General features: G+C 40.9%; 4 protein-coding genes across 15 annotated transcripts in view; 1 reads left to right on the top strand and 3 right to left on the bottom strand.

Annotated features, from left to right (window-relative positions):
* The window catches only part of LOC6031957 (kinesin-like protein KIF21B), a 115,466-nt gene extending 109,687 nt beyond the window's left edge, over positions 1–5,779 (bottom strand). For 5 of the 12 annotated variants that reach the window (XM_038251957.1, XM_038251967.1, XM_038251968.1 and 2 more), the window contains exons 1-2: positions 5,502–5,764; positions 4,725–5,094 (exon numbers count right to left, since the gene is read on the bottom strand). The gene's annotated coding sequence lies outside the window, so the exon portion shown is untranslated. Of the gene's footprint in view, positions 1–4,724; positions 5,095–5,501 lie in introns of all 12 variants that reach the window. The other 7 variants (XM_038251964.1, XM_038251959.1, XM_038251958.1 and 4 more) reach the window with 7 other exon arrangements.
* A 1,244-nt stretch (positions 5,780–7,023) lies between these two features.
* LOC6031959 (ankyrin repeat domain-containing protein 49) lies at positions 7,024–7,911 on the top strand. Its single transcript, XM_001842583.2, has 2 exons — positions 7,024–7,309; positions 7,368–7,911. The coding sequence occupies exons 1-2, from the start codon at positions 7,126–7,128 to the stop codon at positions 7,877–7,879; spliced, it is 696 nt and encodes a 231-aa protein (XP_001842635.2). The 5' UTR covers positions 7,024–7,125; the 3' UTR covers positions 7,880–7,911.
* LOC6031960 (COP9 signalosome complex subunit 4) lies at positions 7,898–9,598 on the bottom strand. The gene is made up of 5 exons (XM_001842584.2): positions 9,376–9,598; positions 9,229–9,309; positions 8,914–9,169; positions 8,180–8,856; positions 7,898–8,124 (listed from the first exon to the last, which is right to left on the bottom strand). Exons 1-5 carry the CDS (start codon positions 9,458–9,460, stop codon positions 7,991–7,993), a joined length of 1,233 nt encoding a protein of 410 aa, XP_001842636.1. The 5' UTR covers positions 9,461–9,598; the 3' UTR covers positions 7,898–7,990.
* A 4,124-nt stretch (positions 9,599–13,722) lies between these two features.
* LOC119766321 lies at positions 13,723–14,540 on the bottom strand. Its single transcript, XM_038250801.1, has 2 exons — positions 13,890–14,540; positions 13,723–13,817 (listed from the first exon to the last, which is right to left on the bottom strand). Exons 1-2 carry the CDS (start codon positions 14,101–14,103, stop codon positions 13,723–13,725), a joined length of 309 nt encoding a protein of 102 aa, XP_038106729.1. The 5' UTR covers positions 14,104–14,540.
* Between the last annotated feature and the right edge of the window lie 280 nt (positions 14,541–14,820).

Raw genomic sequence — 14,820 nt, 5'->3', positions numbered from 1 at the left:
CACTTGTCGCATGACCAACACCGCTGTGTGTTGGTTTGAATCCGCTGTGCAGCAGTAGGTACGTGCGCCTCCCTCGTCGTCAGTAAGCACACGATTTTCGATGTGTGTACGTACAACTTTATATCAGCAGCAGGTTTAGGCACTGCAACTCACCAACGTCGAGAGTCCGTACCGTATCGTAATTATGTATGTGCACTAGGGTGTCCGAGAACAGTACGACTTTAGTTCTTTGGGCAAAGCTATAAAAAGAATCATTTTAAACTAATTTTTGCCCAGAGGCCTTAAATACCTCAAAAAATAAAATTCAGCTTGTGAAACGAGATTTTGGTACATTTGGGCACCCTAATGCATACATACGTTACTTATGGAGTGGAGGGTTTCTATTGAGACAACCGGCTCATAATAGCAGAACCGAATTGAAGGTCAGGTTTGTACGTTTGTTTGCTGTTTGTTTTTTACTCTTCTATTTGAACGTTGATAAGTTTTGATGTTACTTGCAAAAAAAACGTGGCTTATATCTGCATGATTCATTTGATTTGCTTCTGGAACATTTTGGTTTCTCAGCCCAATTTTCTCTCATTCCACGTGTTCAACTCGTCCAGTTTCGAGGCGTCGCTTTTCGGTGTTTCTGAAACACGGTTATTACCTTGCTGCCATCAGCATCAAACGCCAGCAACGTTTTATTTTTCCATAATGGTTTCGCGAAGCTAATTTCACCAAATTATCTGCAAGTCAATTTTCGATACGCTCGATTTCGTGGCAATTTTTGGCACGTCGAGCCGGCCTTTGGTTCAACGGTTTGCGTAACAACCGCGCGTAACGATGATCCATCTGAAACCGATTCTCAGCTGCCGGTAATGATCGTAATTCGGAATGGTTTGCTGGCTACAAACATGCGCCCGCTCGCTCGACCTGTCATTATTTGGTACATTTCAGTTAACATCGAAACCGAAGAGGAAGAAGGTGGTCGGCCAAACCGATTTGTTTGTTTTTGCTCGCGCGTTTCCTTTTAAAAGTGCTGGGGCCACCGACTTCCTTCGGTGTGTGAACCTCTTGCCGAAAATGGCCCGTTCATAAATCACACGGCCAAGCGCCTTTACAAAATTTACGCCCCAACCGAAGCGAATCCGACAGGTTCAACGGATCCGTTTAAATGTGTTGTAGAGTACAGGCACTACGCAAAGTGAGCCGTTCAGCTGGGTCGTTGAGACAGTCGCTTGAAATGTCACCACGCCGCCGCCGTGAAGTTGAGAGTTATCGCCGGTCGGTTTTGGTTGGTAATGGGTTGTGTTTGGGTTTCTTTAGATTGCAGGCAAACGAATACTCACTCGAACAGCTTGGTTTGCTGCGTACAGGTGCTTTTTAATGGACACTTGACACTGTTTTTTTTTCAAATGTAATATGGGAACAATACTGTGGGACTTTCAAGAGATAAATTGGATTTTAATGGGCAAATGGATGTGTGGGATCATCCGTATTTGAAAAAACGATTTTGACTTAGCGTTTGAATGATTTATGGCAAAAAATCTTTTATGATAATGAGTTCTTAATAATTACAGGGTTGTTACGGAAAACTCGAAAAAAAATCCGCGCCAGATCCGCGCCGACCCCAAAACCCAATCCGCACGAAATCCGCGCCATATAAAAAAATCGCGACAAACAAAGAAGAGAGTAAAATAATGAATGAAATTTCAAACGAAAAAAGAATCATACAGAAAGCATTTGGATCAGTACCGTTGATCAGTTGTGGATTCATGTCCCACCTGCACCAAGTGGAACCTTTTTTGCCATTTCTGAAACAATATTAGCATTTTTTTTGTAACACTTTAAATATCGTTGCTTTGAAAACAAATTCAGAAAAAAAATAAATTCAAAAATTTTAAAAATTAAAAACCATACAAAAAATCACCAAATTATAAAATCTAGGGATTTTGTACCTACTTGATAATTCTCGCCAAAATTTTACGCTGGAAAATCGAAACACGAAATTTCTATTATTTTCTTCTCTAAATTTCTCAAAACTAAAATATGACTACGAAAAAGATCCAAACTAAGAAAATGGCAAAAAAATAAAATTTAATAATTAAATAATGAAAAAATTAAATTAATTTAATAATTTAATAATTTAATAATTTAATAATTTAATAATTTAATAATTTAATAATTTAATAATTTAATAATTTAATAATTTAATAATTTAATAATTTCATAATTTAATAATTTAATAATTTAATAATTTAATAATTAAATAATTTAATAATTTAATAATTTAATAATTTAATAATTTAATAATTTAATAATTTAATAATTTAATAATTTAATAATTTAATAATTTAATAATTTAATAATTTAATAATTTAATAATTTAATAATTTAATAATTTAATAATATAATAATTTAATAATTTAATAATTTAATAATTTAATAATTTAATAATTTAATAATTTAATAATTTAATAATTTAATAATTTAATAATTTAATAATTTAATAATTTAATAATTTAATAATTTAATAATTTAATAATTTAATAATTTAATAATTTAATAATTTAATAATTTAATAAATTAATAATTTAATAATTTAATAATTTAATAATTTAATAATTTAATAATTTAATAATTTAATAATTTAATAATTTAATATTTTAATAATTTGATATTTAAAGAACGTTCTTAATTTTTTTTAAATTGAAACAAACAATTGTAGTATTTTCGTAATTTTTAAATTTAAAAAATCGTTCTTTTTTACGTTTTTTGAGTCTGTAAGTTTTGGCAATTTCAAATTATGAATTCTATTTTTTTATTTGAATTTGTAAATTCTGAAATTTCAAATTGTTAAATTCCAGATTCCTTATTTTTTTTAAATTTTATCATTACATTTCGCTTTTAGACGGAGATTTTAGCAGATTGCTAAGTGGATTTCGTCATGTTGTGATAATAGGGAGTAGAATCAATTCTACCTGAATCAGAGTGGCAAAATCATAGATGAGAGAAGGTCAATGCGGATGGAGAGCGAATTAGACTCACCCCTCAAAAAGACATCAGTAAAGATATTTTCGGTTCAATTCAGTTTTATTAGTGAATAATTAAGTTACAATGAGTTCATTTAAGTGGCAGCCAGGCTTGGCCGAATGGTTAAGCTGTCCGCTTAGTAAGCGGAAGATCATGGGTTCGATTCCCATCTGCTCTGACCTTCCATCGGATGGGGAAGTAAAACGTCGTGTAGGAGTCGTCTCCATGCCATAAGTACAAATAACACACCAAACCAAGCCTACTCCGGTGGAATCGCTGGCGGACTCGCAATCCAAAGGTCGTCAGTTCGAACCCTGGGGTGGAAGGTTCCTTGGAGTAAAAATAGGTTTGGGTGCTCTCCCCATTCGAGCCTTTGGACTCCTAGGTTCAAGCAGAAACTTGCAATAGGGACCACAAAAGACCCGGAGGTCGTGAAAGTGGATGGTTAGATTTTATTTTTTTGAGTTCATTTAAGTACATAACAGAGCTGTTTGTTACAACTTAGGGGTCCGCTTACTCACACAACAGTTGCCCCGACCCCTCTTCGATTTTCGCGAAACTTTGTCCTAAGGGGTAACCTTTTTGGGTGAAATTCTGTTTTTGAATTTTTGTGTACGCCATTAGAACGGGAGTCCAATTTTACATAAAAGTCCTATTGACACCAAATTTCTATCTCATCACCGTTTCAGGCGGCAAATTATTGAAACACCTTTTTTATCGCATGTTCAAAAATAAAAGGGGTCGTACTGCCCCTCTGTCACGAGATTTAAAAAAAAGAACCTCGGATTCGTGATCAGGGACAAAAGTTACCCCTTAGGACAAGAATTTTCAGAAAAAATAGGTTAAACCTTATTTTCCAAAATTTCTGCCGCGGAGTTATAAATAAAAAAATAGTATTTTTTGAAAAAAAATCGATATTTCATATATAAATTTTGTTGTCCTAATTTTTTTATGTGAAATTAAATTGGGAATCAAAAAGTTCTTTACAGATTTTTTAAATAGGGCCCCGTTTTCAAGATATAGCCACCGAAAGTTAAATTTCAGCGAAATATTTTCAGTTTTTCGAAGTTTATAAACAGTGACAGTGATGCAATTTCTGAAAATATATATGTATATTTTTAAAGTTCAGAACAATTGCTATAAAATTGTCTAAGAGACATCGAAGATTGTACCTATCTCAGAAACTGATGGTCCGATTTTTCATGCTAAAACATGAAACATTCGTGATATTTTCCAATCTTTTTGAATTTTTTTTTAATCAGGTCTAACATTTCAAAAACGTCAAACACTTGGGTTGAAGAAGTGTCCACGTGGTTTTTGGATGGTCCCAAACCTAATCTTAAAGTATATTCTACACAAATTTACACTGCATTTATCTCCGCCTGTCTTCATCTCCAAACTCAGCTTATTACATAACAAAAGTTTTATTGATTTTCGTAAGTGGCCCTAAACAAGAGCCTCGCTACTTCTACCCCATAAAATCTTCCAAAAAAAAACCTACCAGCCAAGAGCCAATCATTGACCAGATACACTCCAATCGACTCCACTCTCGAAATCCGTTCATTCATTCATTTATCGATTCCATTCAGAATCTTGGCCCGCGTAGAAAAAATACAAGAAACTATCCAACGTTGTGTTGTTGTTACAAATGTTTCGCCGTGGGCTGACGGACCGCGCCGTAACTTTTTATGCAAATCCACAGAACCACCTACCTGTAGTATGTGGCGGCTTGCTAGCGGCTGCAGTTTCTCCGGAGGTTGAGTTGTTCAGAATTATTACACGACACACGATAGCGCGTTATTTCGCTGCAACGCCCCCGCCGCAGCTTGATTTGCACAATAATCCAATCAAAATCGAATGGCCCGTGTGGTACTTTAGAGGTGACGATTGTTGGCCATTTTCTTCACAATAGGTGAGGGTGAGGTGTAATTTAGTACCGGAAGCACTATTTGAATAATATTTTTCTTCAACTTTTTTTTTTGTTAGAATACGCACTAAACTAAAACTACACACACCATACACAATCAATCATTTGGAAATTTTTCAACTTTTTCTTCACAATTTGAAATTTACACTCGAAAGCTGTAAAGTAAAACACAACAAAAAAAATGAAACTTTTCTCTTTTTTATACGATTCCACCAAAGTGACACACACAAGGAACACGGAAAATCGATCAGGTGGAAATGCACTGCAGTTTCTCCGAGCAGCTCGCGACGACCATGTTATTTGCGAAAAACTTTCCCGAAAACAAAAATGGAAGAAGTCAAAGACCGGAAAGTGCCCCGACTGACCCCGAGAGGGAGTGGAAAAACCAAAACAACTAAAATTTTCTCCCCTAGATGAGTGGAAAATCGGCTCCGAATGTGTGATTGTTTATGCTGTCAGTGTGACGTTTTTCCTGTTTTCAAAAAAGGTAAATTTTGAAAACCAAAACGCGTCGCCACCTCGATCGAAATCGATTTTCTGTTGCACTTTTTCTTGATGCAACCTTCCGCGAATGATTTATGTATTCCTTCCGAGAAGACTGCGCTTGTGTTTTGCACCTATCGCAACTGTTGCCGATTTTTGCTCGAATTTGGGCAGCTCACACCGAAAAATCAATTCTTTTTTTAACGCGTCGTAGCTGGCCCCAAACCAAGTAACAAACCAGGGCCACAAAAACGAAAACGGAACACACAAAAAATTGGTAAAACCGAGTGAGCAGCACTCGCGAAAATAACCGCTTCTGGACCGACCGTCGTACTCGAATGTTGTTGACTGACTGAACTGAACCACCCTCAGCTTTGAAGACGCAAAACAGCACAGCGCGGATGCACCTGCAAAAAGAAAACGTCAAAAAGAAGGGAGGCCCGGGATGCCAGTGATGTCTGCAGACTTTTGGCACACGATAAAATAAATTGGTCATTTTGTAAATATTTTAACATTTCTGGAGTTTTTTTTTTAACACATTACTAACACGCTCAATGTGGGGTACACACGATATTTGCTAAAAACGTAGCCTGACGTAAGGCTTTCCAGTCAGAAATTTATCAACACATTCAAAGTATGTTCACAAGGCAGCTGCGGGTTTGTTTGCATCAGATTTGCTATCTCTTTCTACCAAAGTTTGTTTTGTCATACTACCGAGCATACGACTTCCAGCATTTATGGAACAAAATCATTGTATCGGTGAAAGTGTTTTACTTTTAAGCGGTATACGCACTTCGGAAGGAACCGGTCAAGAAAAAAATCAAATGGTTTAACCGTTAGTCACGTGAAATCATAACTAAACGTCCGGTCACACATGTAAATGGTTAGTTCCGACTTCAATAGGCCGGTGAACCAAAACTGCAAAGTACATGCACAAAACACACACTTTTATTGAAAAGAAATCTCAATTTTCTATAATCTTCACGGGCATTCTTTACATTTGAAAGTAAAGCCACTAGAATGTACTTAGAAAATGGGAAAAATTGACAACATGAGAAATACACCTGGTTGCTGTGATAAATAAGTAACGCCTCAAACGTCAGTTTGCCCCGAGACCTAACGAAAAGCAAATTTTTTGCTGAAGGGGGGATGTAAATACCACGATGTACCGCGTAACGCAACCATAAATCAAATGCCACTGCTCCCTCTGGATTACTCTGTGGTAGCACCAACATTAGAAAAAATGTGGCTGTCATGCCATGGCACACTTTATTCATAATGTTGCATATTGGATATGTGCAGAATCAATCATGAGTTTAGTTTCCGCGCAGACTGGAACCAAAAAAGTGTTACAAGCGTTAAAAAAAACTGAAAAATTCTAAAATCATTGAAAGTATCCTTTTTTGGGGAGAAACAGGGTAGAAAGTACTTTTTTTAGGTTTATTTCTGATTTTGTGTGTAAGTTCTTTCTCAAATTTGGCTGCGTGCTGATCATGCTAATTGAAAAATTTGTAAAGTACTTACAGATTTTCTGTAAATTTGAAATGTGATGCTTGTGATGTTTACCGTATTTCGTTTTGTCGCAAACTGTCATAACAAAATAAAATTTTATCAGAGCTTGCATTAGATTCGGGTGTATTTTTCATATTTCATTGAAACTTTTATTGAAATACGCATTTCAATAGTTTTATTACACAAAAACAATGGCCAAGCAAAAGTCAGGTCAGGAGTGGGAACAAATTGCCCGCGGCATCGATGACGAAAAAAAAGAGGAAATCGAAACGCTGGAAGATCTGGAGGAAAAGATGAGCAAAACTCCGCGCGGTATGTTCGTCAGCGGCTGGGACGATCCGGATGATCTGGTTGAGGAGGACAAAAATCCGCAGGGTGAGTTTGAACTTTTGGGTTGTGTCTCTTCATGCTAACAGAGATCTTTTTTTGCTAGCATCCCTCGAACGACTGGCTCTGTGGGCCGCCGGCGAAGACAAGCTCGAAGTTCTAACGGAGGTCCTCTCTAAAAAGCCCTCCGTAGTACACGCCGTCGACGAGGACGGGTACACTCCGCTACACAAGGCTTGCTACAACAACAACACCGCCATGGTCGAACTGCTGCTGCGGTACGGTGCCAAACCAAACGCCCGTACCGAACTCGGCTGGACGCCGCTGCATTCCGCGTGCAAGTGGAACAACGCCGAATGTGTGGCACTGATGTTGCAGCACGGAGCGGACGTTAATGCCATCTCGCAGGGAGACCAAACGCCGCTGCACATTGCGGCCACCGTGTCCAACTGCCGGAGCACGCTCGTTACGTTGCTGATGGACGATCGGGTGCGAGCCGGGCTGGTGAACAATTCGAACGAAACGGCGGCGGCGATTGCCAAGCGGAGTGGGATGTCGCACGCGTTGTTCGAGATGGGACATCCGGCGTACACGGTGGAGATTGGAGTGTTGGATTGAACAATGAAATATTAGTCATTTTACTTTCAGAACGTTTGCGTTTTAATTAATCATTAATCGAATCTCTGCATCAGAGCAAGTTCCATCTTCGAAGCGACGATGTCCTCCCTTTTAGGTGCACATCTCCTCCTCCATGACCTTGCTGATCCACTCCGGTTCGGCGGCGCTGATCTTCTCAATCAGGCCATTCACCTGGTAGCACAGGCTCTGAATTTGTTTGTCCCACTGGGGTAAAATTTCACGAGCTGAAAATTAAAAGATTGGTGTAGCTTAAATTTCCAAGTTTAAATGTGTTCTTACTTTCAAAGTGCACAACGCCGTCGATCTGATCGATGTAGCCGTTCATGCGCCCTTCGGTGATCATCTGCGAGGCGATCCGTTCGGCCTTGTTCGGCTGAATCTCCAGCAGCGAGCCCAGCTCGTCGAACGTAATGTTGTTGTACAGCTTGCTGGCCGAGAGGAGATTGTGCTCGAACACGGCCCGGTCCAGGATCGTCGATCCGTCCACGGTGGACGCCTTCTGGTGGGCCTGCAGCAGGGCTTCAAAATCTTGCAGCTCCGACCGGCGAATGATCCGGTCGAGGTACATTTTCTCCAGAATTGAGTACGCCGGCAGATGCTGGCAGCGTTCGTCCTTGAAGAGGGTCGCCAACATGCGGGATCGCTGCTGGCCGGCTGAGGCCAGGACCGTACAGATGAGGGCCTTCTTGAGTGCCGTCATGCGTTCCCCCTCGTCTACGATGGTTCGATAGGACAGCTCGTTGTACCGTTGAGCGGCTTCGATAAACTTGCGGCGATAGTCCAGAACGCGGGCGTAGCAAACCTCAAACAGAATCTGCAGCTTCTCGTCCTTGCTGTCCGCCTGCAGGATCGAGGCACGGTTGATGAACGCCTCCGCCTGAACCGGATCTTCGTCCTCCAGATAGAGTCGTGCGATCTTCAGATAAGTCTCCAGTTTGTAGTCCAACGAGTAAGGTCTGAAAAAGATCTCGCGTTAGAACCTGTCACTTCAACTCAACACTCAAAACGCTCACTTTTGTCCCGTCTCCAGCGGGATCCCACCGAGCACGTTGGCCGCCTCCTTCCAGTTCTGGTTGCGCTCGTAGATCTGCGCCAGGTGCTGCCGGATGCTGGCGACCTGCTCCTCGAACGAAATCACCCGCGGCTGAACCTTGTCCAGCGTAAAGTGCGACACCGCCTTCGAGATGTCGTCCGGCAGCTTGGTCAAGTGGGCGCCCACGTCCGACAGCACCTGCCGGGAGATCACCAAGCTGACGTGCTCGTTGACGACTGGAAATAGAGAAATAGCTTGAAATCCTTATAAAAACAAACAATCTTCCAATACTCACTGGCTTCGATGAAGATCTTGAGCGTTTCGACCAGTTCGGTTTCGGTGTTGAGCAGAATCTGCTCCAGCAGGGCGCGATACTCTACAAATAAGAAAATAACAACAAATTTAGCCCAAGTCCTTCCCGGAAGTAGCCTGAAACACTCACTGTCTGCCTGCTCCTTGTGGATGCCGGACGAGTTGGTCAGCTGGGCCAGCTGGTTGCGCAGGGACACCGCGTTGATGGCGGCCATCTCTCTCGATCGCTGCCGGGTTGTTACGACACGCGAAGAAAGCAACCACGAAAATAAACTCGCGTGAAAACTTCCGGACGCAAGGATTGCAGAAAAAAAAGCAGCTTGTTGTTTTCAAAGGTTTGACAGAACGGGGGCTGACGTGGCGCACGTCAAATCGCCAAACAAAAGGGGAGTGTTCGAATATTTGGTGACGCGTGCGAGGCAATCGAGAAACTGGCTGCGTCTAGGGCTGCGTACTTTATCTGAATGGTGACGGTCAAAATACTTTCCCTTCTCAGGACGTCAAACGAAATATTACCCTTTATGTATAAACAACGCCAATTGGGTCCTAAAATGAAGCTTAGATTGCTGATATTATCGTTTACAGCGATAAAACTTATTTTTCTGAGTACAATGACACTTTGTACGACCACAAAGAGTTTAAAATGGATTTTTAAATCAATTTTGAAAAATTAACCTCACGGTCCTTCTTGACAGAAAATCTCCTTCTTGACAGCTCGTTCCAAGGGGACCATAGTTGATCTATCGAAAAAATGTTTTCTTGTCAACTTTTTTTTTGCATTAAAATGAAAAAAAAGTGATCAGAAATGGTTTTTAATCGTGAACTGCCGCGACGTCGTTCATCATTCTCATTGGGAGCCGATTCTGAACAAAATATATACACTTAGCCGAGAAAAGAAATGCTTTATCCGGGAAGTCTACAAAACCCAGGACAAGGCACACAATCTCCTCCCAATAGGAGAAAAGCTAGATCAAGTGACCTAACCTACAAAGAAACGGGTTTTGTCGTGTCGAGGAAACGGTGAGGAGTCAGCAAACGTTGAGTGAAGTCATTGAGATGATTTCAGTGCGAAATGGCTAGTTCGGCTGAAAGTGATTCGCGGAGAGTGAACGTGATGCGGGGTGCACCCCATTTGGCATAATGGACATTTGGCCTAACGGGTTTTCAAGATGGACGTTTGGCATAATGGACGTTTGGCATAATTGGTCCAAGACATCAGGGACGTTTGGCATAATGGACATTTGGCATAATGGACGTTTGGCATAATTCGTTCAAAACCCATAAAGGACGTTTGGCATAATTTTTGCTAGCTATTTTTTTTCCTTTTTTCTAAGCAGATAACTTTACTTTAAAAATGATTTTTGTTTTCAAGAAATCTAGTATCTTTGTCATTTTCTCCCAATAGATGTATTTTTTTTCCTTTTTTTCTTAATAAAGCTTGAAAATGCAATTTTTCATAAATATTAAATGCATTTTTTTCATAAATATATAATATTGAGATTTGTCTTCTTTTGAAATATTTTGCAGCTAATTTTTTGTATTCAATTATTCCTTCTTTTATTTTAAATTCAACCTAACAAAGTGATGTAAGTTTTGCCAGTCTTTGAAATCAAGCAATAAAGATTTTATACTGTTTACCCTTTTCCCTCCTTTTTCAAATTCAACCTAAAGAATGTATGTACATTTTGCTCGTCTTTAACGAAATGCATTTAAATTTTTTAAAGCAATTTGCTCTTCTTTTATTTTAAAGATAAAATAAGGTAAAATCTCTCAAAAAATGTGCAGTTTGTTTTTTTTTCAAAATTTTGCAATCATTGTTTTTATGCAATTTTTTCCTCTTTAATATTCATCCTTAATAAGGGATGCACATTTTTTCTTTCTTTAAATATTTGACAAATGAGTTATGAAATTTTCCCTCTTTATTTTAAATTCAACTTTTAGAAGGGAAAATCTCTAAAAACAATACTTTTTGAATATTTGACAATTAACTTCGATTATGACATTTTTTATAACATTTATATTTATTTATATAAAATTCAACTTACTTCAACTTCAGTAAATTTAAAGATTCACATTTTGACACTCTTTAAATGTTTGACTATCGCAAAATTTTTATGTTTTTCACCTACCTCTCTTAAAAATAACAAATAATCAGCATTTATTTTTTTTGGGCAGTTGTCCCTTCTTTAAGATTAGTATTGAATTAATAAAAGAAGGGAAAATTCCATAAACAACTTTATTGCAAAAATTAAACCAACAGAGAAAAAATGTGCAGAAATTATATAAATGTTTAAAGACAACATCTATAAGAGAATTTCCCTTCTTCAAGCTAATATAAAAAATGATGGGAAAATTGTATAAAAAAACTTAATTGCAAAATATTTAAAGAAAAGCAACATCGACATCCATTCACCCAAAATACAGGATCGAGGGTATAATTCCATCAAAATTTATAGAGAGCTCAATGCTAAACTCGATATTTAGAATAATGGTACCAACCTCGGTACCAACTCACACCTGCAAAACAATTAATCTAATTAATTTATTGAAACAGTAAATCTGCAACAAGAGTCATACATCGAAATCTGACTACTCTTGTGTCACCAAGCTGCTGTGGCCAAGGCAGTTTAGTCATTGAGTTAGTCTATTAAAGGTCTCTGGTTCAGTTCCCGTAGAGAACACTTTTTGTTTTGAAGGATGAACTTTTTCTTGAAAATGGACTCGAGGGCATAATTGGAGCCTAACATTTCAAAAGGGCACATAACTTTTGTAAACAATAGTGTATCCCTTTCACTCAAATGACAGTTTACATAAGGTGTGAAAGGGACACACTCTTGCCTAAAAAAGTTATGTGCCCTAATCAAGGGGGTTGACACTCGGTCATTCTGGAATAATTCCGGGTTAATTCTGGAATGACTGGAATGACGAGGATGATTCTGGCAAAAATGAGCAAGTGCAGATAACAGTGTGGCTGTCATAATATTTATCTTTCAGAATCAAAACATTTGTTGGTGCTGGGTACTTTGGAAGGGGAGTCTGCGGTTGTTCTGTGGACCGTGCCGTTTAGATCCGGAGAAACGACTGGACTGACATGTTTTGGCCTACACTAGTGTCTGACTGAGCGAACCGACCCGAAAACAATTCGGGTATTGGCCACGAGGTTGGCAGGATCGGCGAACGAGAGTTGGAGTTTGAGGAGTCAGTTTTGCCGACGTGTGTATGGATCGGTATTGGATTCTTGGCGGAGGGCGCACTCTTGACAGGTTCCTGCCATGGTTCTTCAAGGAGGTGTTAGATGATGGAGTGAAATATATTCTTCCGGACAAAATCCGCTTTCTGGTGGCCGCGCTGGATCTGTACTTTCTGTAGATGTGCGGGACGCAGTTCAGGATGAAATAAATAATGAAGATTTGGATCTGCTGAGTCCTTGGCTGAGTCTCTTCAGCGAGTTTAAACAGAGTCTGCTCAGTTTCGCGAATAGGAAATACAGTTGCAGAGGGTCAGGAAAGATCTGACGGCGGCGGGGCAGAAGTAGGGAGCGAGACAGGGCCAACTCGTACAACAGGCGGATGTTCAGCTGTTTTTACGGAGGGTGGTGGGGAGAATGAATTTTCGGCAGCGGCCGGAGATCTTCTGGCCGATTTCCCCCAGACTTTTCCCAGGTTTCTGAGTTCGGTTATGCGGTTACACTGATGGATTAGGTCAGATTTTAACTAGTTATTGTGGACGAAATGGGCCAGATTTTAAGCGTATTTCTTGGCTAGGTTCCGGCGTATTTCGGGGACACGTTTTCTTCTAATTTTTGTTTTGGATTTTTTTTTATTTTTTTTTAGATACAAGTATGAAGCTTAATCACATGTTCTTTTTGGAATTACATCAAACCGGATTGGGAGTTATTGCGATTGCTGGGGTTTCCTGCGTGATGGTGCGACTGCGGTGAAAATGTTCCACCAACTTATGCTGGGAAGTTGCAGAAGGTTCCAAATCAGTTTGAAGGGTCCGGGACTGAGTCAGGTTTCCAGAACGGTGTTCAGCTTCAGAACCAGGACGGAATGGTTGACTCCCATTTCGTTGCGACCTACAGATCGGATAATCCAAACCAGCTGGCTTCTTGATGGCTTCCTTGTAGAGGGTGAGGGAGGGGGCGTTGGTTCGGAATGCAGCTTTCTCACCAACTAACGCGTCGACTGCTACCTGAGGGGAATTTCACGCGGCTGATTGTATTAGAGCTTGGGCATTGCCAACGCCGTACCGGCTTCGCCAAGTTAGGCTTATCCAGATCATGCTGTCGGTGATCAGTTTCAGGTAGTACACGAGCCGGTTGGACTCTCCGTGCGGCCTGGCGATCTCGGAATGGTGGTGCCGCAGCAGGGTCGCCGTTCGGAGAAGGGGAACGCAAGGCCGCTGCAAATGCTTCTCCAGGATGAGCTTCGTGCAGGGCAATGTTCCACTGCTACCGTTCGCGGTGGACTCGCCGTCACCGTCTGTCGCTGTGATCGATCATGGGGCACTTTCGAGGCAGATTTGTGCATCGCAGGTTGAGGTTGACCTTGAAGATTCTGATAGAGTAGGCTGAAAAAAGAGGGTGATAATCCATTTCAAGAATATCCAGCTAATGCTGAGATGTACTACTAACAAACTTACTTTGATCCAAATGCAGCGCACACATGCCGTTCAGCAGGTTCGGAGGTTGTACCGAACCGGCTGCCGTCGCCAATCCTGAACTGCTGGTTTCCTCTTTCAGCCGTTTCACCCACATTCGGAGATTCGTCGTTGAACGTGGGCAGGGGGACGATGCGGTCATATTTGGGGTTGTAGCGTGAGGGAGCCTCCTCGTTGAATAACTTTGGAGGTTCATGGGGGCGTGGAGATGGCCAAGGTGAAGAGGGATTGGATAGTCACTGGTATTTTTCGTATTGTTCTGGTACGTGTTCCGTACCAAGGGCGGGCGGGTGGTCCGCCTGCCGGCTCTACCATCTGTCGTTCATCAGGGCATCCAGAAACCGACATCGCGAGAGCTGTCTGCGATTTGCGTATGACAAACTTGCTCTTCTGAGAACAATCGCGCGGCTGTTGGGGTGAATCGGGATCATGTGCTCCGGGCGGGCCTTCTCTCACGTGTTTCTGGTCAATCGCTAATCGAGCTCTGTAAATAGAGATTTTATGAAAGAACCATAAACTATCAACGACCAACATCTGTTCACCCATTGATTCTCACATTCCACGCAATGTTTGTTCATATATCACCGTCGGCCGTCGTCCGTCAATGTCTGTCCTGCACTTCGACGGTCTTGATCTGCGTCTTGAGCCGAGCCTTGCCGCCTTCCTCGCGTCTTCGATTGGCTAAGATATTCCGGCCAGTTCTTGCCCGTGTTTCCCTCCTCGTGTATGAGCTGGTATGATGGCCACTTTGCTGCCGGGCTTCAACTTCTGGCTGAGTTCTTCGAAGTCATTCATACTCTTGAGTGTCTTCAGATGATCATAGACGGCCAGCGGCACCGTGACGAACACTAGCAAGTTTTCGGCCACGCCCCGTCACCAGTAGTCAGGAAGACCTTCCGGTAGGCCACGTCGA

The sequence above is a fragment of the Culex quinquefasciatus genome, chromosome 2 (assembly GCF_015732765.1).
Source record: "Culex quinquefasciatus strain JHB chromosome 2, VPISU_Cqui_1.0_pri_paternal, whole genome shotgun sequence".
NCBI lineage: Eukaryota > Metazoa > Arthropoda > Insecta > Diptera > Culicidae > Culex > Culex quinquefasciatus.
This window is presented reverse-complemented; position numbering and strand designations above follow the sequence as displayed.

Coding starts and splice junctions, on each gene's coding strand:
- LOC6031959 (XM_001842583.2), top strand. CDS start 7,126: ATGGCCAAGCAAAAGTCAGGTCAGGAGTGGGAACAAATTGCCCGCGGC. Junction 7,310..7,367: donor GGAGGACAAAAATCCGCAGG/GTGAGTTTGAAC, acceptor TTTTTTTGCTAG/CATCCCTCGAACGACTGGCT.
- LOC6031960 (XM_001842584.2), bottom strand. CDS start 9,460: ATGGCCGCCATCAACGCGGTGTCCCTGCGCAACCAGCTGGCCCAGCTG. Junction 8,857..8,913: donor CCGCTGGAGACGGGACAAAA/GTGAGCGTTTTG, acceptor GATCTTTTTCAG/ACCTTACTCGTTGGACTACA. Junction 8,125..8,179: donor CGGCGTTGTGCACTTTGAAA/GTAAGAACACAT, acceptor TTTAATTTTCAG/CTCGTGAAATTTTACCCCAG.
- LOC119766321 (XM_038250801.1), bottom strand. CDS start 14,103: ATGAACCTCCAAAGTTATTCAACGAGGAGGCTCCCTCACGCTACAACC. Junction 13,818..13,889: donor TGCGCTGCATTTGGATCAAA/GTAAGTTTGTTA, acceptor CTCTTTTTTCAG/CCTACTCTATCAGAATCTTC.